Source organism: Cordyceps fumosorosea (genome assembly GCF_001636725.1).
Source record: "Cordyceps fumosorosea ARSEF 2679 chromosome Unknown scaffold_9, whole genome shotgun sequence".
Lineage (NCBI taxonomy): Eukaryota > Fungi > Ascomycota > Sordariomycetes > Hypocreales > Cordycipitaceae > Cordyceps > Cordyceps fumosorosea.
Window position 1 is genome coordinate 276,191 of NW_017387309.1, and position 21,921 is coordinate 298,111.

Consider the following 21,921-nt stretch of genomic DNA (forward strand, 5'->3'; position numbering starts at 1 on the left):
CGCACGCGTTCTTTGTGGGGGTTGGTCTCATGTTATTTTCTGCACGGAACACGGCAGGGACAACAGGCCTTCGTGAACCTTGTTTTCTTTTTAATAATTTATTGACGCTCAAATTGAGGAGAGGCCCTTGGGTGAGCGGCACGCTGCTGGTTGGACGGCTGATGTGCTGCAAACCTCACTCCATGGACCCTCCGCCTCTTGGCTGTATATCACACTTGCATGGCATGCATGCATGGTGCGTTCTCGTCCGTCTCGAATGACTGGCCCGGCATTTAGTGAATGAATGGTTGGACGAGCGTATCGTTGTACGCGCCGGATAGTCCTACCAAGTCTTGAACATAAGGGAAGGCTCCCGTGTCTTCGGCGTCTTCTTCCGTGGTGATCTGTAGGCAGTTAATAGTCCGCAACACCCACAAACGAAGAAAAGCAAGGTGCAGACAGGGCTCTCAGCTTTCATCCCACCATTGCACATTCGCTGACGGCTTCTAAAACAGGCGGCACTAACCAGTTATTAGCGCTTGTCCCAAGAAATCGCCCGACTTTCCCTCTGCCTGTCTGTGCGAACCGCTCTGTGCCTCTTGGTGCCTCTTGGTGCCTCTAGGTGCTGCGGGCTACTGTTTTATCAGCACTTGGTGCGACATATACAGGCGCTCTTCGTCGTAGTTGGCGCTCCCCTCGTCTGATATTTTACTTCCGAAGCAACCCCTTTCCTTTCTCGCTTCGTTTCGTTGCCACTTTCCTCTCTACAAAGCACTTTGCAGACTGTCTTGTCATCTTGATCCCGAAGATACAGTTTGCTTACCAGGGCCGCAGCCTCGCGACCAGCACTTATCGCGGCTTTTGTCGATCACTTCTAGGTCTACATGTCGATCACATCGACCAACACTCCGCGCACCAACTTCCGACTTATACGTTGCATTATTTTTGCCGCCCGCATCGGATTTAAACCAACAACCACGCACCTGAAGCCCTAAAAGACAACATAGCATCACAAGGCATGTCCCCTCCGAGTCACTCCCCGGTCCTGGGGGCACGACCAGCACTGAATCGGGCCAAGGCGTTCAAATCGTCAAGCAGCACCGCGGACCTGGACCAAAAGCCGGACCTGGACCAAAAACCAGACCTAAACCAAAAACCGGTACTGCAGCGGTTCAAGCTGCTCCGGGGCGTCGTGAAGAAGTGGGTGTCGACCAAGGAGCCGTCCGCGCAGGCTCTGAAGGAGCACAAGCAAAAGGCCTTTCAGCAGCACGAGGTCGACCCACGGGACCCGGCGGCCGCGGCCAAGATGCACCTGCCGCTGGGCAAGGTGCCGCCGGGCGTGACCACGTCCACGTCCGGGCCGACGCCGGAGAAGCGACTCGCCAAGGAGCAGCAAGGCCGACGAGCGGCGGCGACAAACAGTGAGCGTGGCTCGACGCCGTCGTTGTCGTCGACCAGCGGCTCGTTTACCAGCGGCTTGGCAACCAACGGCTCGTCAATCAACGGCTCGGCGAGCGCGCCGAGCATCCCTAAGACGAATACGGATTTGGAAAGGGCGCTGGAGGAGCAGAGGGACCGTATACTGATTAAGGCCGAACGGGATATAGAGGATTGGTATTGTAAGCTGGGGTCGAAAAAGCCGATGTTTCCGGGCTCCTCCTCCTCCTCCTCCTCCTCCTCCTCGGGCTCTGTCAAGTCCGAGGTGAAGGTGCTGACCCGACACATGATACAGCAGTATTTCACCAAGAAATTGTTCCCCGTGCTAGCATCGTCGGGAGTCCTGCCGACAGTACCGAGCATTGAGGAGATAATACGCTGGGGTGGAGAGGACGCCGGGTCGATGAGAAAGACGATGGAGGAGAAGCAGGCGCAAGGGGTTCCGTGGAATGAAGATGAAGCTTCAGTCGTGTTTTTTGAGAAATTGTTCATGTTGACATCCCGTGTGTTCATCCAGCGGCGGGTCTACTAGCGCGCCGAGAACCGGGGAGGTGAAATCAGGTCGACAGTTGATGGAGGGGTGGAGGCAAAACTGATGAGGGTGTCGTGGCGCGGGCTGGACGACGTGTGCGTGACGCGCAGGCGCGCCGCCACGATGCCCGATTGAGCCTGGCCGTGTATTTTAGGTTGGATACCCAGCATAGCGATATATTTTGATGCAGTTCGTATTGATCGATTGATGCAAATGTTGCAGCGGCATACATGGTGACATGGCATGTGTCCATGGGCGTGGAGTGTGCCTTCGATGATTGGTGTATGACGTGAGTGTATGTCGATGTGGTTTTTTTGCTTCCCTTGAATCCATCGCGGAATGCGAGCGGAAGATACTCGCGGCATATCGTGGCATATCTTGGCAAAATATATTCTTGGCATACCCCGAGGCCACGGACTCTCTTGCATGAAGCCGTCGTTTGCTTGATCCAAGTACCAAGGCAGAGAGGGAGGGGAGCGAGGTCCGTTAGCAGGTGCGCTAGCAACCCAATCGCCCCATTATAAATTGATTGGCTCCCGAGAACCAAGTTGGAGATGGCGTCAATTGGACTTTGAGGTTACTGAAGCACAGAGATTCTGTCTACACATGATCATGATCATGGCAGAGGGCCTCGAAAAACTTTTAACACAGACCCCAAGAAAACAAAAGAGGTAGCAAGAATCCATCAAATCTTATTTTGGTCGATTTTCGTGGGATAGATTCTCGAGACAATGTCTCTCTCTCAAGACAAGTCGGTGCAGCGCCCCCACTACAGGTGAATGACGTCTACATTTCAGCGCCAATGCCTGTTTCGGCGCACCTCGATCGGACGCAACCCAGGATACCGTAACCGGCATTTCATACATGCGCTGCAACGGGAACCTTAATGGCCCAATCGACTGATTTCTTTCGAGTCTAGTTTTTCGAATAGTTGCATTTTTTACTCCTTTACATATACACCCTCAAGCTTATGCTATAGCTCGACTCTATCATCCTCGACATCGAGGAGACACTTAGAAATTGCTTTTCAACTCGTACCAGCATTTTGCCATACCAGCTTACCATACAAAAATTCACCATGCCGCAGTCCCCCAAGGGCGGTGATCGCTCTCACGGCAACGGCGCCGACGACGACGACGACGTCAACGCCATGCCGCCGCCCGACGAGCACACCCGCCTGCTGCCCAATCGCGTCGACTCGAGCCGCGGCATGCTCACCCCCGATGACCCGGCCGTCACGCCCTACAACCTCTGGAGCATCCGGCTGCTGCGCTGGGTCACCGTCAGTCTCGCCCTGGTCGCCTTTTTCTGGTGGGTGCTCGTCCTCGTGTCCACCTTTGCTACGCTGCCGGGCTTCCACGTCCGCGGCGGCGGCTTCTACGCCTACGCCTTTGCCAGCCTCGCCCTCGCCGACGTGCTCCTGACCCTCGTCTTTTTCGAGGTGCCGTCACGGGCTTTCCGGGTGCTGTCACTTATCATGGCAGTAAGTCATATACACAGGGATTCCATACGCAGACACTGACTGGAAGCAGTTTGTCCTTATGCTCGACATGATCATCATCCTCGCCGTCAAACAAACCCGCTACGAGGAGGGCTGGGTTGGCGTCGTTAGTGTCGTCTGGGCACTGCTTATGAGCCTCTGGACCATCCTCGTTGACCGCACCGTGCAATGGGGCAAGGCCGAGGAGGAGGAGCGCCTAACGGGCCGCGCTGAGACGCGCCGCACCCTGGGCGAGTGGCTCGCCGTGCTACTTTCCAGCATTGGCGCGGGCCTCATGGCCGTCGCCGCCGTGCTCATCGCCCTCACCGTCATCCTACGTGCCCTCGACGCCAAGCTCGCGCCACCCGGCGATCTCCACCGGGTCGACGGTGGTACCTACCGCATCCACGTGTACTGCCGGGGCAATGCCACAACTCACGATGGTAGCGGCAACCGGCAGCCAACTGTCCTGTTCGAAGGCGGTGAGAGGCCCGTCGAGGACGGTCTGTGGCAGTTTGCCGACGCCGCGCTCGACGCTGGCTCCATCGCGCGGTACTGTTTCGCGGACCGCCCTGGCCTCGCGTGGTCCGACGCCGCGCCGTCGCCGCTGTCCGCTGGCTTCGCCGTCGACGCGCTCAGCGAGGCTCTCGCCGCAGCCGGCGAGCGTGGGCCGTGGGTGCTCGCCTCTGCGGGCATCGGGTCGCTCTACTCACGCGTCTTCTCCGCACGCCACGGCAGCGCCGTCCGCGGTATCCTCCTCGTCGACCCACTGCACGAGGACCTCCTCGGCCCGCTCGCCTCGCCTACGCGGGGCTTTGGCCTCTGGCTCCGTGGTGTGCTGTCCCCGCTCGGCCTCGACAGGCTGCCCGGCGCGCTGTTCCGTGGACGCACCAGCGGCGACCGCGTCTACGGCCGCGCCGCCCACCAGGGTGCCAAGTCGCTCTTTGCGCGCCTGCAGGAGAGCCTGGTGCTCGGGTCTTTTACGCGCCGCGACGTCGCCGCCGCGCGTCAGATCCAGCATCGTCGCGTGCCACTGGTCGTTGTCACCTCGGGCCGCCACGTCCGCGACGACCCGCACTGGGAGGCCAAGCAGCGCGACCTAACCGGTCTCACGGACGAGCTGCTCCGGTGGGATATTGTTGATGATGCCCCTCCGCATATTTGGGAGACGGAGGCCGGCAGGGACAAGATGGAGGCCCGGCTGCGGCAGCTGCTCAGGAACAAGGCGTGAAACGGGATGGTGAATGATAATGTTGAGCAGCAAGCCCCATTTGAGTATGACAAAATTTCCCATGCCTGCCGAATGTTTCTTTCTCTTTGCTTTGGCTCTTTGTTTTTGTTTTTATTATTACGTGTGCGGGCGCGTCTTGAAGTCGTCGGAGTGGGACAGCAGTAACTGGCGCGGGGTTTCGGAGGGTTAGCAGCTGCTATCTAATAAGGGACTTGCAGAATGGCGGCACAATTAGTATAGACTGCCCTGCTGGTAGGACTTTAAATTCAGTTAGGAAATGTACGAGAAGATGAAACTCACAAGAAGCGCGGTGGATTTCGTGTCTGGACTAGAGATGGGGGAAGAAGAGGGTTTAGAGGGAAGAGAAGCGTGGAGCTGTTGGCTCAGTTGCTCCCCGGCCCGCCCAGAACAGAGAGCAGAAAGAACGAACGCAGGACACGTCCTTTTTGGTTCCGAAGGTTATTAATAAACGAACTATGTATGTACTGTACATAGTATGTACCTGCCAGCTGTACCACCCAACAGCAAGGCGCAGGCAGGTTGCGGGAAGGGAGGGGCGCCAGTGGCTCCCGTCTTTAAAATGCTGTCTGACGGAAGTCACGCCACCGCCAATAATTAAGAGAATGATATAAGAGAACTTTAGCAGAATCAGCTTTTTACATCTTTTCTTCGTCTTTTCTTTTCCCCCTTTGCCCTCTCACTTATACCTACATCTCTCCTACCCACCTCAATCCTGAAAACCTGGCAGCCTACCTATGTACGTACTGTACCTCTACACCCCTGTACCCACCAACTACGTCAGACTAGCCACCTGGCTGGTTGCTAACTTGGTTGAGGGCCCCGTATTCTCTGACGGTAGCTCTTGTCCGCCTCTCTCTGTCAGGCAACACGCGTGGGTAATAGGGACTAATATTAATAATAATTCGAGGAATAATAACAAGTGCCGACTCGTCCACTTGATGACAGCCAACTCAATTCCACGCCGCTGCCTGCGTCCGCGACTAACGGACCCTTCCACTAACTTGGTCTAGGTTCTCAAGGCTGGGTTTCCTTCAGATAGATTACCTGGAAATTACATCTGCCTCCAGGCACTCCCGTCAAGCACTACCCATCTCCTAATAATAACCTCGTTCTAACCAACCCAAGCTTGTGGCTGGTGCGCAAGTGGCTGCCACATCACATCACATCCATCCCCTCTGTCAAGCCACCACTGGCACCTTACCACCACCAAATACCTGCACCAACTCCCTCCCTCATCTCCCCTCTAGAACTGCCTTTTAGCACACTCACCACTGAACACTCACCACCAAGTGCCCAGTACAGCGCCCAGTACAGCGCCCTGCACCCCCCTCCTCTCCTCCTCTCCCAGCCTGCCCAGCCTTGAATTCTTGACCCCATCATCCACCACCTCTTTTCCTCTCCCTCCCGGTTTACATGTTTCAATCCCGCCGATTCCTGCACAAAGGCATCCTCGCCCATTTGCACTCTCGCTCCCGCACTATTCATTAATCATCACCCCAGTCTCCAAGGCGCCGCGGCGCCGCCAACGATATCCGCCGCGTTCGTTGTTCCTTCGTCACGCGAACCGCCAAAGCCCGCGCAAACCTTCCAGCGACCTCGTTTTTTTACTTTCCCTACCTTTGTTGATTTGTTTCCTTATCCCCCCATTCGCCCAGCCAACATTTCGATTTGTTGCCCTCGTCGACGATACTCTCCCAATATTCGCAATTGACATTCACTACCAACATCTTCCCTATTTCTTCTACCCGGCTCCCGCAAGCCGAGCAGATGCAGACCGCTTCGTCACTGACCCCTCTCTGCACTAATCTCGAACCGCTTTCGCGCTGAACCGACGAGGGAGAAGCAAAAAGTGAAAATACGACGACTTTCTTGTTTTTTAACGACTACCGGTCGCATCTCTGGACGTGGCGCTTCCTAGTACCGCTGCGTTCGGATGCCAGTCAACATGGCACCCGACTCCTCTAATGGGTTGCCCTTCGACCTGACCCATAGCGACAACAACCAACCCGCTTGCGATGCTGGCGACAGATCCTGGCAGAATACCGGCCGACAGACCCCCGACAGCAGCCATAACCTAAGGCTAACAAATTCCAACCCGGGCCCTACCTCGCTACCTGGTTCGCTTCCTGCTGGCGCCCCCTGGCACGATGAGCCTCCTCGCAAAAGCAGCGAGAGAAACAGGTCGCGCCAGAGAAGCGGTCGTTCTGCCAGCGGCCAGGTCCGTACCTGCAAAAAGTGTGGCGAGCCCTTGACTGGCCAGTTTGTTCGTGCTCTCGACGGCACCTTTCATCTTGATTGCTTCAAATGTAGAGTATGTTGCTTTTAGCCTCAGCCAATCCCCGCGTTGGCGCCAACGCGCTCGCGAACCGCCCCTCTGCTCACAACCACCACGCCTGCACTCAACTAACCAACCGCGCCTAGGATTGCGGTGAAATTGTTGCCTCAAAATTCTTTCCTGCCGACGACGAGAACGGCGAGGGTCAATACCCCCTCTGCGAAACCGACTACTTTAGACGACTTGGCCTCCTTTGTTTTCAGTGTGGCGGCGCCCTACGCGGTTCATACATAACGGCTCTGGACCGCAAATATCACGTCGATCACTTTACCTGCTCCATGTGCGACACCGTATTCGGCGCCCAAGACAGCTACTATGAACATGACGGCAACGTCTACTGCCACTACCATTACTCCACAAGATTCGCTCAACGATGCAATGGTTGCCAGACTGCCATTCTCAAGCAGTTTGTCGAGATTTTCCGGAATGGGCAGAACCAACACTGGCACCCCGAATGCTATATGATCCACAAGTTCTGGAATGTCCGTCTTGGCCAGCCTTCAGACGATCCTGAGCCGCCTCTCGACCTGGCCGATCCTACTGCTAGAGAATTGATTCGCGTCGATGAAGAGCGCATGGAAGATAAAGTGTATCGGATATGGAGCGTCTTGTCGACGTTTGAGGAATCGTCTGCAGCCTGCATCTCAGACATGTTGCTTCATGTCAGCAACGGATCTTATGTTGATGGTGTGCTTGTGGCTAAACGCTTCATTTGGCATGTTGAGATTCTCTTCCGTTCAGCCGACAGATTGGATCAACTAGTCACCCAAAAGTCCGAAAAGGGTGAGTCATGTTCAACTTGGTGAGATACTCACATGCTAATCGTACTAGGCATGTCCTATGGGCGTGAAGCAAAGCTACTTTGCAAGAAAATCGTGTCCTTCTTCTCCCTTCTGTCGAAAGCGCAAGACTCCGATGCGCGTAAGCTCGGTGTGACCCAGGAACTTCTCTCTCTTGTGACCGGTCTGGCACACTACCTGAAGCTTTTGATTCGCATATGTCTACAGGGCGCCTTACGGTTTGAACGTGAGATGCAAGATAGTGACGGCCTTCATCAATTCCTTGATGATCTCAACGATTTTGAATCTTTCAAAAATGATGAGACAGCGAGCATGATTGACGGCCGTCTCGCCGCAAAGGACTCTGACCACTGTGGTGTCTGCAGACGGTCCGTCGAGGACGAATGCGCGACTAGTGGCGATTACAGATGGCATATAGCCTGCCTCCGATGCTCCAGATGCGGTCGTGAACTTGGCCGTGCCCTCGCAGAAGCAGCCTTTACCCCATCTGACCGCAAAATTTCATGCACCAACTGCACGCCCCCTCAGCACCCAGACACATCCCTTCGCCTTGAGCATGTCTCAAAGCTGCAGCAATATGTATTCCTGCTCAAAGTTGCACTTGCGCGACTGTTGGATATCCTTCGAAGCAATGGCACGATCCCATACCCTCCGGGCGAGAAGCCTGCCAATGGACTTGGTCTTGATCGCCCCAGCCTTGGTGCCGACAATCGATCAAAGTCGTATTCCGCGACGGGAGATAGAGAGCATCACCGAGAGTCGACATATGAAAACACTTTGAACGAGGTTCGCCGTCTTAGGAGCACGCGCCTCGATCGTCATCTTTCATCCAGCGTTCGACATGCCCGTACGTCAAGAGTCATGGACACCGACGGGCGTGGCCCACGCGCTGAGTCGCCTGCTCAGGGTGAGGGCAAGCATGCGCCCCAAAACTCTACGGATATGATGTTTGGTCAGAATGACGCCATCACTCTCGACGACATCCCCCGTATCGTGGCCGTTGAGCAATCGAAGGAGCAGCAGCAACGGGAGTTGGCCCAGGAGTCCCGACGACCCCCCCTGGGTGACATTGGAATTGCGGCGCGTCACCAGAGAGCTTTGTCCGCCGGGCAGAGCCAGGATGTGCGTGCTCCTGACCCGCTCCAGACAAGACTGGTCCGTAAATTCTTCCCGGAACTCTCTGCTCTGGAATACTTCAACGTTCGGCATTTGGCTGTACTTACGATGCAACCAATGCTTGAGCCAGAATTTAGCCTGGATGAGCTGTTGTCCTTTATCGAATCAAGGAAGCAGCCTACCTTTTGGAAGAACCTGGGCAAGGCTTTCAAGAACGACAAGACCAAGAACGTGAAGAAGAAGGGTGTATTTGGGGTGCCTCTTGAGGTTATCATTGAGCGAGACGGCGCCGAATCAACTGACGGCGTCGGACCTGGTACCTTGCGTATTCCTGCCATCATCGACGACATTATTTCATCCATGCGCCAGATGGATCTCTCTGTGGAGGGTGTCTTCCGAAAGAACGGAAACATCAAGAAGCAGCAAGAAATGGTTGATCGTGTCAACAATGAAGGCTGTGATCAGATCAACTTTATGGAACAGCCGGTAATCCAGCTAGCTGCTATCCTGAAACGATACCTTCGTGATCTTCCGGATCCGCTGATGACACACAAACTCTATCGCCTGTGGATAAGCGCTGCCAAGATCCCCGATCTCGCCAAGCGCAAGCAGTGTCTGCACCTGGTGTGCTGCTTGCTACCCAAGAGCCACCGTGATTGTCTGGAGATCTTGTTTACGTTTCTTAAGTGGGCCGGCACTTTCCATCAACTGGACGAGGAGAATGGCTCCAAGATGGACGTCCGCAACCTTGCCACCGTCATTGCGCCTAACATTCTGACCAACGCTGCCAAGGCACCCGCGCTGGACAGCGAGGCCATCTATGTTATTGACGCCGTCGAAATCCTCATCGCCCATATTGAGGAGATGTGTCAGGTTCCGGATGATCTTCTTACTCTGCTCAACGATCCGTACCTCTTCAGCAGCAGCACCGAGATCACGTCCAAGGAGATCCTGAAGAGATTCCAGGACCGCCGCGGACAGATTCCTGCCGCCGAAATCACGGAGGTCTACAACCGCCCAGACCTCTCCAGCCGCTCCCCACCCAAGAGAGTAGAGACCGACCCGTCACTGTGGCAAGGCGAGCGTACAGTACGGCCCGTACAGGATGCACCGCACTATGCACAGTCGAACCAGGGCACACCGTCGGCAAAATGGCGTAACCCAGACGACCCATCACCATACCAGCATAGTAACTACAACCGCTCCGAGGGCCACCTCACGCAGACGGAGCATAATCCGCACGAGTGGCGCAACTCGGGCTGGCAGCAGCAACAGCAACACCCAGGTGGACTTGGCGTTGGGAACAATTTCTGAGCTCAAAAGCGCAGATGGAGAGATTCGAATGGCAACTTTCTAAAGCGTCGATCTTTGAGATTTGGTTTTATTGCGCATTTGACAATGTTTTTAGCGCCCATGCTTTGCAGGGAACCGTGGGAGTTGGAATGGTATTGCATTAGCCCAGGCGTTTATGGCATGCTGGAAGGCGGGCTCGACCAGATGAAGAGGTGATCGTCTGACGATAAAGGGTCAGTCACGGCATGGAAGGATACCGACAGCGAGCAACCAGGCTCGCGCGATTTTCTGCAGGCTGCTGCAGACCCGATGGATGCTATTTGTCGAGCCTAGCTTTCATGTAATGGTGCGTTTATGCACATTGGTGTTTTTGGTGGTGATGGAGAGGCGCAGGCGGCGTGAAGGAGTCAGTGAGAGGATTTTTTTCTTCTTTCCTTTTTTTTTCTCATTATGCCCTGGAAGGCTCACCCAAAATGGTGAAGGATGGCTACATTTTGGCCAGAAGTGGTATCAAAACTAGATTCCCGCCGATTTATTCCTTCGTTTATTCTCCTTCGTTTCCTTTCTCTTCCTTCTCTTCTGGGTGGTCGGCTTACAGAAAAGCAAAAGGGATTGATCTTTTATTGATGTATTTGAAAGGCAAGACTATTAGCATAGCCATGCAGAACTAAATCTTTCGTTCCTTGTTTAGCTTTTACTGATGGGTTTATTTTCTACTCGGGTGTTGGTTTCGCTTATGCCTACCTCTACTGTCATTGCATGTTTCTTTCCTCTGGTAGGTGGGTTATTCTACTATTTTCGTTGTGGGTTCGGTTGATGTTGGTGGGGGATTTGTGAAGCTGCTTCTGCAGGCACTCCCCTTGGACGTTGAGGCACTGGATGGGAATAGATCAACTTTTCCCAAACACGGCAAGTGACTACTGCAACTCTAGAGCGGGATCTCGGCGAACAAGCCCCTGTGAGCTGGTAAACGGCATTCAAGTATGAAGAAGTCTTTATACTACAGTTGTATTAATTAGATAGATCTATACATGATGCATGTTGAAAGCACTTTTCAGACACACGGCTCCATTCAAACGTTTCCCACGACACTCCGCCTTCCCATCTATGCCTTCGCCGCCTTCTCGGCCTTTTCATTCTCCAGGAACCACTTGACGCCGCGGTCGACGCCCTCCTGCAGGGACCACTGGGGCTCGTAGCCAAGCACGCTCCTGGCCTTGGCGATGTTGTAGTACCTCGTCATCGTGGACAGCACCGCGCGCTGCTTCGTGAACGTGGGTTTGCGCCGCGTAATCGAGCTAAAGATCTCGCTGGCCATGCCGAGGAGGAGCGAGAGGTCGCGGGGGATGCGCCAGACGCCCTCGGTGCCGTCCGGGTTGCCGGCGGCGCGCCAGACGGAGCGCGCAAAGTCCCAAAAGTACACGGGCTCGTCGTTGGTAACGAAGAAGGTCTCGCCGTCGACGCGCTCGTGGTCGAGCGGCGTGGTGCCGGCGGCGGCGGTGGCGAGCAGCAGCCGCGCGGCGAGCAGGTGCGCGTGCGCGACGTTGCCGACGTAGGTGAAGTCAAAGATGTTGTCGTTGTCGCCGAGCTGCACGCGCGACTTGCCGGTGCGGTAGGCGCCGAGCAGGCCTGCGAGCGCCTGCACGTCGCCCTCGCCAAAGATGCCGGCCGGCCGGATCGACGTCGTGAGCAGCGTTCCCAACTTGCCATCCTGACCCACACGGTTGGCGGCGGTGACGAGCTCCTCCGCGGCGGCTTTCGTCTCCGAGTAGTACTCGGGCTGCTGGGCGCCGCGGATGACGGGCCAGCGCTCGTCGGCGTTGCGCAGGTCGGACTGGAAGTCGCTGACGACGCTGGCGGAGGAGGTGTAGACGAGGGCCTTGACGCGGGCGGCGCGGCAGGCGGCGACGACGCTGGCGGTGCCGTCGACGTTGACGCGGCGGAAGAGCTCGCGGTGGACGGCGTTGTCGCTGGCGACGGGGGAGGCCGTGTGGATGACGACGTCGGGCCGGAGGGACTCGAAGAGGGCGGCGAGCTTGGGGCCGTCGGTGATGTCGCACTCGTGGTAGGTGGCGTCGGGTCGGCGGTGGCGGTCGCAGCGCAGGTCGACGGAGACGACGTGGCGGCAGTGCCAGTCGTCGAGGGCCTGGTTGACGATGTGGTGGCCGAGGAAGCCGTTGCCGCCGACGACGAGGACCTTGCCGAGGTCGCCCTTGGGGGCGGCGGTTCGGGCGGACATGACGGTCGTTGTTGTTGTTGGGAGAAGGAGGAGGGGGGGGGAGGTTGAAGGTTGAGAGGTTGGAAAGGGGTTATCTCTCTTTTTTGTTGCGTCTTGGCGGTGACGGAGTTTCGGGTTACTGACTGTAGTTGCGGTGGTTTATAGGGGGTCTGCAGCTGGCGCTCCACTGTAATCTGTAATGTGCAGATGTGATGTGCGGATGAGGAGGGGCAGCAAATCGCGGAGGGGCATTGCCCGGGTTTTATAATTATATCATTATCTGGACACAATATTCAACTATTCTACATCATTCTGCTTTCCGGCCACTTTCTAGCTTTTTTAGTCTTGTTCATTCAGCAAACCTTCATCCTCTTTAAATCCCAGGTTCCATGGCTTCCTTCTTGGCCCCGCTGTTGCCCGTCGCTGGCTGCCTGGGCAGCATCCACAAACTGCACTTCAACTCTTCAACCCTAACTAACCTCTGGTCGTGAACTATCAGCCTCGCCATGCATCCTTGACAGATCCTTGACAAGGCCGTATTCGTACCCCTGCGCGTCAGCCTTGCCCTCGAACATCACGAGGCTACGAATAGCTTCCCCCTCGTCCACCGCGCCAGGCCAACACGGAGCTTCCTCCGCTGGGACCTGCTGCCTGTCCGTCACCCGCAAACGAAGCCCGAGTATAAGTACCGCCATCACGCACGCGCCAGAACAGAGAGTTACACCACCAAACCACGCTTTGCTGGTGGCGCCCAACCCATTTCCGCCCAGCAGTGCTCCTACCCAAAACCTACTATTCATTTCTTTCCCCTCTCGTTCGCCATGAATCTCGCAGCTCGCCCATCACTGCCGTCGTCGTCCCGCAATCTCGCTACACCATGGCAAGCCAGTCCTCCGGCGACGTCGAGATCCTAGTCCACGTCACCGCGCCCAGTCGCGTCGCCGATGATGCCGCCTACCGCCGCCTCGCCAAGGCATACCTGTCCTTTGCACCGGGCAGCCGCACCCTGGTCACCATCCCCAGCTCGCCAGAGATACACCAGCGGCACCAACAACCGCCTCCCTCGCGGCAATGTCAGCTCGATGAGGGGGATGACTTTGGCGAGGCCGTGCTACAGTCGTTCTGCTCCGACTCGCAGGAACTGAGCTTTAAGGAAGCTCTGGATAACAGGTCCTCGCCGTGTCTCCTCGCGGCACAACCACGCCGTCCCGTCACGCCACGGCCGCCTCCGGAGCAGGTGGTGCTGCCGGATGACAATGTCACTACGCCTACGGCGGCTGTATGCCAGCTGCCTAGCCAGATTTCGGACTCATACCCGATGCCGGACTGCGACATGTTCAACATCACTCCCACGCGTGTTCTGCAGCGGTACATGGGCGGCCGGCAGCCGACACCAACCCCCACAGCACCACCACTACTGTCGTCGCCTACGCTATCAAGTGTCGGCGAGCCAGACAATCTCAAGACGGAGGTGCCAGCCACTGTCATTGGCATATCTTCCTCAGACCCTCTCTCCAACCCAAGTGGCACCCAAGGAAACAGGGAGCAGCGCCAGCCCACTATTCCCGCCACACCTCTCATATCAGAGTCCTCGCGAAAGCGCAGGGCAGTCAGAAATGACGATATACATGACACCTCTGCACTGGATGTCACACACATATCCAGCAGCATTTCCGGTAGCAGCGCCTCCCCAGTTGCCGCCCTTCCCCGGGCCGAGACCGATCCGCTCCCATCCAAACGTCCCCGACAAGTCGCCCAGGACAGCGGCGCCGGCACCGTACATCCCCTCCGCAGCGCCAGCGACAACACCAACCAGCCACACCGTCACCGGCGCGCGCGGTTCTCCTCCTCACCACTCCCCCACGACGTCCTTTCACAGATCCCCTCCACGCATCTATCGCCCCGCTCCTCCTCGTTCTCGTCCTCCCTCTCCGCGCGCCCGGCCTCGCCACCCGTCAGCGTCGACCGCCTGGACCTCTCGAGCCTCGTCTCCGCCAAGCTCGGCAAGCTCGCGCACGACCTCGGCTCGCGCTACCGCCCGACCCTCCGGCGTGCCGCCGGGCCCCTCGCACCGCTCGAGCGCGGCCACTGGAGCGTCGACTGCCGCACCTGGCCGCCCGCCCAGCGCGCCGATGCCTGGGCCTTCCTCGCCGGCTACGTCCGCAGCGGCCTCGCCGGCTGGGGCGTCTGGTGCCGCCGTTCCGCCGACGGTCGCCATATCAAGCTCTATGGCTGGGCGCACGTCGCGAAGCACACGTACCTCCTGCTCTACCTGGCTAGTGGCCGGCACATCAAGACGACGGGCGCCCAGTGGATCGATGCCGACGGCGCGGTGGCCATGGAGGTCTTACCATAGGACCCAAGTTCCGGGGCTCTTCTCCTTTCTTCATTTCGGGTTTTCACATACACCTTGACCGGGGTTCATGGGTGATTTCCGGTGTTTCTGTTGCTCAGCGTTTCTCTCTCTTGGCGCCTTCTTCGTTTATCTCTGGTGGCATTGGTTATTTTTAGTCTATTCTCAGAATTGCTCATGGTCTCAGAGCATCTAGTATTCCTCCCCATCATCCGTATCACTTTTGATTTCTTCCTCTTCTCATCTACCCGTCAGTAATCAGGATGTCAAATCTGAGTTTTCAGAACAGGCGTTTGTATACCATGTGTGGGCACGGCAACGAGGTATTGATAGTCAGCATAGGACGGCGTCTATGGCGGTTCTCTCTATTTTGAATACAAACGATATTACCTACATCAAGTCACATAGTTCGTTAACAATGATCCTTTTTTCCGATTCTTTTTCATTTAGACTTTCTGCATAGTTGTACATGACCGTTTTGGCCGAAAATTCCCACCAGCGAAACAGCACATGACAAGAGGAAAATACCGAAAAAAGAATAGCCCAGCACCCTCGTAAATATAAATCATAGGTTCCCCCTTTGCTCCTGGCAGTACAATATAGCGAACAACAAGATTGGAGAGAAGAGACAAAACTTCCCAGACAGCCGACACTTCTCAACCCAGAGCATTACGGCTCACACGACCCCGTCGGTCTTTCCTTCTAGTTCTCCGCACCAATGAGCGGTACTGCGGCCTCGACACTTCATCTTCTATACACTTACACGCTCCATCTACCTTGTCATCGCAAACAACCCCCCGCCATCCCCTTTACAGACCCTTGGCCGCCCAGTACGCCTTACCCTTGGCGCGGAGCTCCTCCGTGACCTGGCGCCGCTTTTGCGCGTCGGCGCTGGCGGTGCCTTTGAGGTGCTGCTTCTCCGCCTCGGGCAGGTCCTTCCACTGCTGCGCGAGCTGGCGGAAGGCATCGGTGGGCGAGGTGCCGGCGCCGACCTGGTCGTGGCGCGACTTGATGAAGAGCGAGTAGGCGCTGGGTACCGGCCGGGGCAGGCGGTCGTCGTGGAGGAGCGCTGGGCGCTTCTTGTCGAGCTTGCGCGCCAGGCGGCGGCGGGCTAGGTTGGCCATGTAGACGGCCTCGACCGGGTACGACTCGATCCACTGCTTGAGGGCGCGTTTGTTGGCCTCGGCATTTTCCTGGGCACGCTCGTTGAGCCGCTGTGAGTCATTGTTAGCATTGGCATGTCCCCCTTTGTATCCTTGTCGAGAAGTTCCAAACTACTCCCGAATCACACGTACCGTCTTTTCGTGCTCAGAGATGTTATTGAACCGGGCAGCAACGTCCTTGACCGCGTCCGTCAGGGCTACGCCGCTGCCGGCATTGATGTTGTCGGCGAGGAAGACTGTCCATGCGTTGGCGGGCTTGCCCTTGGGTGCCTTGGGCAGCGCCATCTTGCGCAGCTGCGCGAGCTGCTTCTTCTCCTTTTCCTCCGGCGTCAGCGCCTTCTTCTTCTTGGCCGCGGGCTTCTTCTTGGCCGCGGGCTTCTTCTTCGCGGCAGTCGTCGTCTTCTTCTTGGGCTTGCCGGTGCTGTCAGTCGCCCCCTCGGGGAAGCGAACCCACGCGGACGCGGTGAAGCTCCTGGCGATGGGCGCGAGGCGGCGGTGCGCGCGCGGCGCCGTCGCGGCAAAGACGGGAACGATGATGCGGGAAGCGGTCGGGACGGCCGCGGCGGACAGTGCGCGCCCAGCCGCGGCCCTGTTCACGAGGCTCAGCATGGTCGGTTTGGCAATTGGTTGATATAGTTGTCGTTGGTGAACGGGAAGCGGGACTCTCCCAATGCGGTAGTCAAGTAAACAAATCGCTGCAATGAGCTATCGGCGCTGTGGCAGTGTAGTGGAAACCCGTCTTTTGAGTCGAATGGCCACGAGAATTTTCGCGAATTCAATATTGATGGTCCGAAAATGCCGATGGCCGTCCCGTTGTGTGTCTCGTACAAGTGAATGCGATGGGATGTAGGGAAATGACGAGACGAGGGCTGGGGGCTGGGGGGCTGTTTCCGATTGAACGCGGTCGCATGTCCTGCCTCCCTTGATGCTACCTTGACAGATACCTATATTTGGCGGAAAACTGTGTGTGGATAGAAGTACCTCGTCAGTCACCCAGCTTCTCATTCGAGCGGGGAGCTTCAATGTACTCAGTACATGTCATATTAGCGGAATATCTGCCTACAGTAGGTTCTCACTACTTAGCAGCTCCGTTGGCAGCTCACCAAGCTCCCCGTCCAATAAAGTGAGCCCATTCTGGACAGCTTATGTCATCCTCCTCTGAGCAGCTGGAGAACGCAGGCTGCAGTGGGACGCGCGAACACCAGGTCTAGCCATAGCTATTCGACGACGCAGCATTCGGCTCAAACATCGCCATTCCGCAATCCCACCATCATCGCTGCCTGCATCTCTCCTCCTTTCACCGGTTCGAAACGAATTGTGCATTCTTCACAACGCAAGCGACCAGCCCAGCCTCCCGTGCTTCCCACATAGCTCCGACCGAGCCACACACTACATACAAGCCCAACATAATTCAGAATGGATCACCGTCCGCAAGCATGGGGTCGCGTACGTCACCTTCCTGGTCTTTTATTTGGACGCAGATGAGCTCTGCGGTCGAGAGCTCTTTGTCTAACGTTTTACCAGCCTAGAGACGACGTCTACGGCGCCTACGACCACTCATACGTCCAGGAGAATGCGCCTCGGACGCACACACAGCAGCCCATCGTCACCGGCACGTCCGTCGTTGGCGTCAAGTTCAAGGACGGCGTCGTCATTGCCGCCGATAACCTAGGTACGCTCATCCCCCTCTCGCGCACCCTGCATATATCGAAAGCGAGATAAGGCAACAAAATAAAGCTAACACGCCCACCACCCGCCCAGCCTCGTACGGCTCCCTTGCCCGCTTCACCGACGTCAAGCGCCTCAAGACCTTCCAGGACACCTCCGTCGTCGGCTTCTCCGGCGACATCTCCGACATGCAGTACCTCGACCGGCACCTGACCGACCTCGCCCTCAACGAGGCCTACTCCGCGCCGTCCTCCTCCGACGCCACCCCGCCGCGCCTCAACGCCGCCAACCTCCACCGCTACCTCGCCAAGCTGCTCTACAACCGCCGCTCCAAGTTCGACCCGCTGTGGAACCACCTGCTCGTCGCCGGCCTCGACGACGACCGCAAGCCCTTCCTCGCTGCCGCCGACCTCCTCGGCACCACCTACGCCAGCCCCTCCCTGGCCACCGGCTACGGCGCCATGCTCGCCCAGCCCATCCTCCGCCGCCGCGTCCCCGACGAGGAGGCCGCCGCCGCGCTAGACAAGGCCGAGGCCGTCGAGCTCGTCAAGGAGTGCATGAAGGTCTTGTTCTACCGCGACGCGCGCAGCATGGACACCTTCTCCCTGGCCGTCGTCACCGCGGAGGGCGTCGACGTCTCGTACGACAACAAGCTGGAGAACCAGAGCTGGGCGTTTGCCGAGAGGATCCGCGGCTACGGCACGCAAACTGTCTAAGTGGGAGCGTGTATAAGGGGGATAGACGACTCGGCCAATCTTGAGCTACAGGTGTTCCTTGCGTCCATAGCAGGACAAATGTATTCGGAGTCATAGAACAATGAATTTGTACCATCAGACGCTGCTTCTGCACCACCATACGTTCAACTTTGTCCACATCGGTGCACCATATAGCACTCACGTAAACCCTCAAGTCACATCACTTGCGCACATCTTGGATCTATCGCTAAATCATTCATTATACTAGCTAGTTGTCGCTAGGCCACCTGTGGCCGTACAAAATAGAGACGCCATATGTATTATCCATCACGTACGTCGTGCAAAGATATAAAGAAACCATCACAAATCCAAGTTTTACGTCATGCCCAACTCCATAAAGTCCCATGGATGCGACGTTGCACACCATAAGAGCATCTGGAGCTCAATGGCTCAAAAATCACATGTAGGAAAACGCCGGGCAAGAGCATGCCTACCAACACAATCAAGCGGGACTACAGTAGTCCTTACTCGACCGTGACCGACTTGGCAAGGTTTCGCGGGAAATCGACGTTAAGTCCTTCGAGGACGGCCAGCCAGTAGGCAATCAGCTGGAGAGGGACGACATTGAGGAGACCTTGAAGGCAGTCAACGGTCTTAGGAACCTCAATCTTGAGAGCATCACTCGACTTGAACTCCTCGTCGCCAGGGTTGCAAATAACGATAGGCTTGCCACCGCGAGCAATAACTTGTTGGTAGGCGTTGAGTGACTTGGTAAAGATTTCATCACGGGTCATGATCATGATGATGGGCAGGTTCTCGTCAACGAGAGCCAGAACACCGTGCTTGAGCTCACCAGACATGACAGCCTCGCAGTGAAGGTAGGAAATCTCCTTGATCTTGAGAGCACCCTCAAGGGCAGTAGAGAACTGGCTGCCGCGGCCGAGCAGAAGCAGAGACTTCTGGTCCTTGAAAACCTTCTGGCACAGGTCCTTGATAGGCTTGTCAAGGTCGAGAATGGCCTTGATCTGGGCAGAAATTTTGGAAAGGCCGTCCATAATCTCCTCACGACGAGCCTTCTTGGAGGCACGGTCCTCGCTCAGTGAGAGAGCAAACATAACCATAGCAATGAACTGAGAGGTGTAAGCCTTGGTGGAAGCGACACCAATCTCCGGACCAGCATTAACGTGGACACCGCAGTGGGTGATCATGGAAATAGAGGAGCCGACAACGTTGACAATACCAACAGTCAGGGCACCGCGCTCCAGGCAGTAGCGGAGAGCCATGAGAGAGTCGGCAGTCTCGCCAGACTGTGAGACAAAGACGCAGGTGTCATCGCGGAAGACGGGGGCTTGACGATCGAGGAAATCAGAAGCCAGCTCAACAGCGATCGGGATCTCAGTAAGCTCCTCAAAAATACCACGCACAGCCATGCACGAGTGATAGCTAGTACCGCACGCGATAAAAATGATTCTGCGGCAGCGACGAATCGTGCTGATGTAGGCGCGAAGACCACCAAGAGTGACGGTCTGGTTGGCAATGTCAAGACGACCACGCATGGTGTTGACGACGGACTCGGGCTGCTCGAAAATCTCCTTCTGCATAAAGTGGTCAAACTTGCCCTTCATAATCTCCTGCAACTCAAGTTCCAGGGTCTGGATGCTACGAGTGTTGGAGCTACCATCCGCCTTCTTGAGACGGTGGATGTTGAGGGATCCCTCGTGGATATGAGCAATGTCGTCATCCTCGAGGTAGAGGACCTTCTTGGTGTGTTCGACAATAGCGGAGGGGTCGGAGGAGAGGAAGAACTCGGCGGCCATGGGCATGCCGTCGTCGGTCATGAAAGCGCGCGACTGGGAGCGGTGCAGCAGCGACTTATCAGCAGCACCTAGGAGGCTGTCGCCGGGGGTGAGCAGGCTAGAAGCGTTCTTCTTGAGAGCAACGTTCTGGGAGGCAGCATCGGCGGAAAGGGGGACAGTGTTGTCCTCGGCGTACTCGACATCGACAAAGTCAACCTTCATACGGCGCTGGGTCTTGACACCGATAACAAGAGGCGAACCCTTACGGGCAGCAATGACCTCGTGGGGGTAGTGGACAGACTTGATGAGCAGACCGTATGCACCCTCGAGCTCCTGAATAACGGCCTTGGCAAGATCGGTGAAGCCAATCTTGGGGTCCTGGTCATAGATGTACTTGGTGAGCTTGGCAATGCACTCGGTATCGGTTTCGGTCTCGAATCGGAAGCCCTTGCTCTCGAGCAGGGTCTTGAGTTCCTTATAGTTGGTAATGATACCGTTGTGAACAATGGCAAACTCCCAAGTGGGATCCGAACTGTATAACAGCGTTAGGGCTATCCTTCTCGCGGGAGCATCTGTCTGAGCTTACCGGTGAGGGTGGCAGTTGACGGTGGAGGGGGGGCCGTGGGTAGCCCAACGGGTGTGGGCAATACCGGCATGTGAATCGAAGATCTTGGTGGCATCGGGGTTTTGCTCCTCAATGAGCTTTCTCAGCTTTGCGACCTTGCCGACTTCCTTGAAAGCGAGCACTTCGTTCTTCTTGTCGCCATCGACGGCAAGGCCGGCGGAGTCGTATCCCCGGTACTCGAGACGAGCCAAGCCTGGGAGACAAGTGTGATTAGTCTAGGTAGATGGCAGAGAGGGGGAGGCAAAGAGCTGCTCACCATTGAGAAGGGTCTCGAGAATAAACTTGCGGTCCTTCTCGACAAGGTAGTTGATGTAACCGAAAATGCCACTGGGGCTTGAGTTAGTACGCTGGCGGTGCTCAGAAAGGCGGCGCAGGAGGGCGCGGCGGTTGGGTGCGGGCACCCGGTCACTGCTCTCTTGGCGGTGGCATTGATAAGCAGGTACTCACCACATGATGTCTGAAATATGAAGAGAAAGCCTGAGAACGAAGGTGATAGAGAATGAGACGACTGTGAGGCTGCCGCTGGGTACGCGTTGGAATTAGGTGCGGGGTGACAGGTTGATGGCAGTCGGAGTAGCGTTGGTGATAGAGGGAGAGGAGAGAGAAAGAAGAGGCACTTGAGAGCTTTTTTGTGCGAGGCGAGGAAAGAAGGTGAAGGCGTTTAGATGTATGATATTTCTTAACAGGCGGTGGGAATGAAGGAGGAGAATTGGGATCGGAGGAAGAGAGTCTGGAGGGAAGGAGGGGAGCGGGAGCTCTTGTATGCACAGTGTTACCCGTACCTCGTACTTGGCTTTGTACTAACAGAACACTGACCACTGGCGCGGCGGAACGGGTACCTGGGTACCCAGTACAGGTTACTGTAATTCGCCTGACGTCGGTCGAGGAGCCTGGAGCTTTTTTTGGCTTTGCTGGGGCAGCTGGCGGTGGGCCCAAGCCTTGGGCTTGAGGGGGCTCAGCGACCGCTGTGGGGAATCTTTCAAAGGGTGTTGGCAGGGGCTGAAGGTGGTGCAACTGAATTCTATCCAGCAACAAAGCCGACTTTTTATTTCTGTGTCTTTTTTTTCTTCCTTTTTACTTCACTTGGCATCTTCCCGGTGCTTTTTGAGGCTGATAGGCCGCTGTCCAAGGCTCGGGATGTGGATGAGCAGGCAGCCAATAATACAGCAACAAGCACCC

The 21,921-nt window shown here is 56.5% G+C and overlaps 8 protein-coding genes across 8 annotated transcripts; 5 read left to right on the forward strand and 3 right to left on the reverse strand.

Moving 5' to 3' along the window:
- Positions 1–997: 997 nt before the first annotated feature.
- ISF_04269 (hypothetical protein) lies at positions 998–1,948 on the forward strand (the record flags this gene model as incomplete). The annotated part of the gene is made up of 1 exon (XM_018847875.1): positions 998–1,948. The coding sequence occupies one exon, from the start codon at positions 998–1,000 to the stop codon at positions 1,946–1,948; it is 951 nt and encodes a 316-aa protein (XP_018704831.1).
- Positions 1,949–3,026: 1,078 nt separating this feature from the next.
- ISF_04270 (integral membrane protein) lies at positions 3,027–4,659 on the forward strand (the record flags this gene model as incomplete). The annotated part of the gene is made up of 2 exons (XM_018847876.1): positions 3,027–3,431; positions 3,481–4,659. 2 exons carry the CDS (start codon positions 3,027–3,029, stop codon positions 4,657–4,659), a joined length of 1,584 nt encoding a protein of 527 aa, XP_018704832.1.
- A 1,966-nt stretch (positions 4,660–6,625) lies between these two features.
- ISF_04271 (Rho GTPase-activating protein domain protein) lies at positions 6,626–10,245 on the forward strand (the record flags this gene model as incomplete). Its single annotated transcript, XM_018847877.1, has 3 exons — positions 6,626–6,991; positions 7,102–7,798; positions 7,847–10,245. The coding sequence occupies 3 exons, from the start codon at positions 6,626–6,628 to the stop codon at positions 10,243–10,245; spliced, it is 3,462 nt and encodes a 1,153-aa protein (XP_018704833.1).
- Positions 10,246–11,329: 1,084 nt separating this feature from the next.
- Positions 11,330–12,463, reverse strand: ISF_04272 (C-3 sterol dehydrogenase/C-4 decarboxylase family protein; the record flags this gene model as incomplete). The annotated part of the gene is made up of 1 exon (XM_018847878.1): positions 11,330–12,463. One exon carries the CDS (start codon positions 12,461–12,463, stop codon positions 11,330–11,332), a length of 1,134 nt encoding a protein of 377 aa, XP_018704834.1.
- Positions 12,464–13,319: 856 nt separating this feature from the next.
- ISF_04273 (hypothetical protein) lies at positions 13,320–14,798 on the forward strand (the record flags this gene model as incomplete). The annotated part of the gene is made up of 1 exon (XM_018847879.1): positions 13,320–14,798. One exon carries the CDS (start codon positions 13,320–13,322, stop codon positions 14,796–14,798), a length of 1,479 nt encoding a protein of 492 aa, XP_018704835.1.
- Positions 14,799–15,604: 806 nt separating this feature from the next.
- On the reverse strand, positions 15,605–16,567 carry ISF_04274 (High mobility group, superfamily; the record flags this gene model as incomplete). Its single annotated transcript, XM_018847880.1, has 2 exons — positions 15,605–16,009; positions 16,091–16,567. The coding sequence occupies 2 exons, from the start codon at positions 16,565–16,567 to the stop codon at positions 15,605–15,607; spliced, it is 882 nt and encodes a 293-aa protein (XP_018704836.1).
- An 807-nt stretch (positions 16,568–17,374) lies between these two features.
- ISF_04275 (20S proteasome subunit) lies at positions 17,375–18,342 on the forward strand (the record flags this gene model as incomplete). The annotated part of the gene is made up of 3 exons (XM_018847881.1): positions 17,375–17,404; positions 17,483–17,630; positions 17,720–18,342. The coding sequence occupies 3 exons, from the start codon at positions 17,375–17,377 to the stop codon at positions 18,340–18,342; spliced, it is 801 nt and encodes a 266-aa protein (XP_018704837.1).
- A 503-nt stretch (positions 18,343–18,845) lies between these two features.
- ISF_04276 (glucosamine-fructose-6-phosphate aminotransferase) lies at positions 18,846–21,194 on the reverse strand (the record flags this gene model as incomplete). The annotated part of the gene is made up of 4 exons (XM_018847882.1): positions 18,846–20,649; positions 20,704–20,935; positions 20,999–21,069; positions 21,190–21,194. 4 exons carry the CDS (start codon positions 21,192–21,194, stop codon positions 18,846–18,848), a joined length of 2,112 nt encoding a protein of 703 aa, XP_018704838.1.
- Between the last annotated feature and the right edge of the window lie 727 nt (positions 21,195–21,921).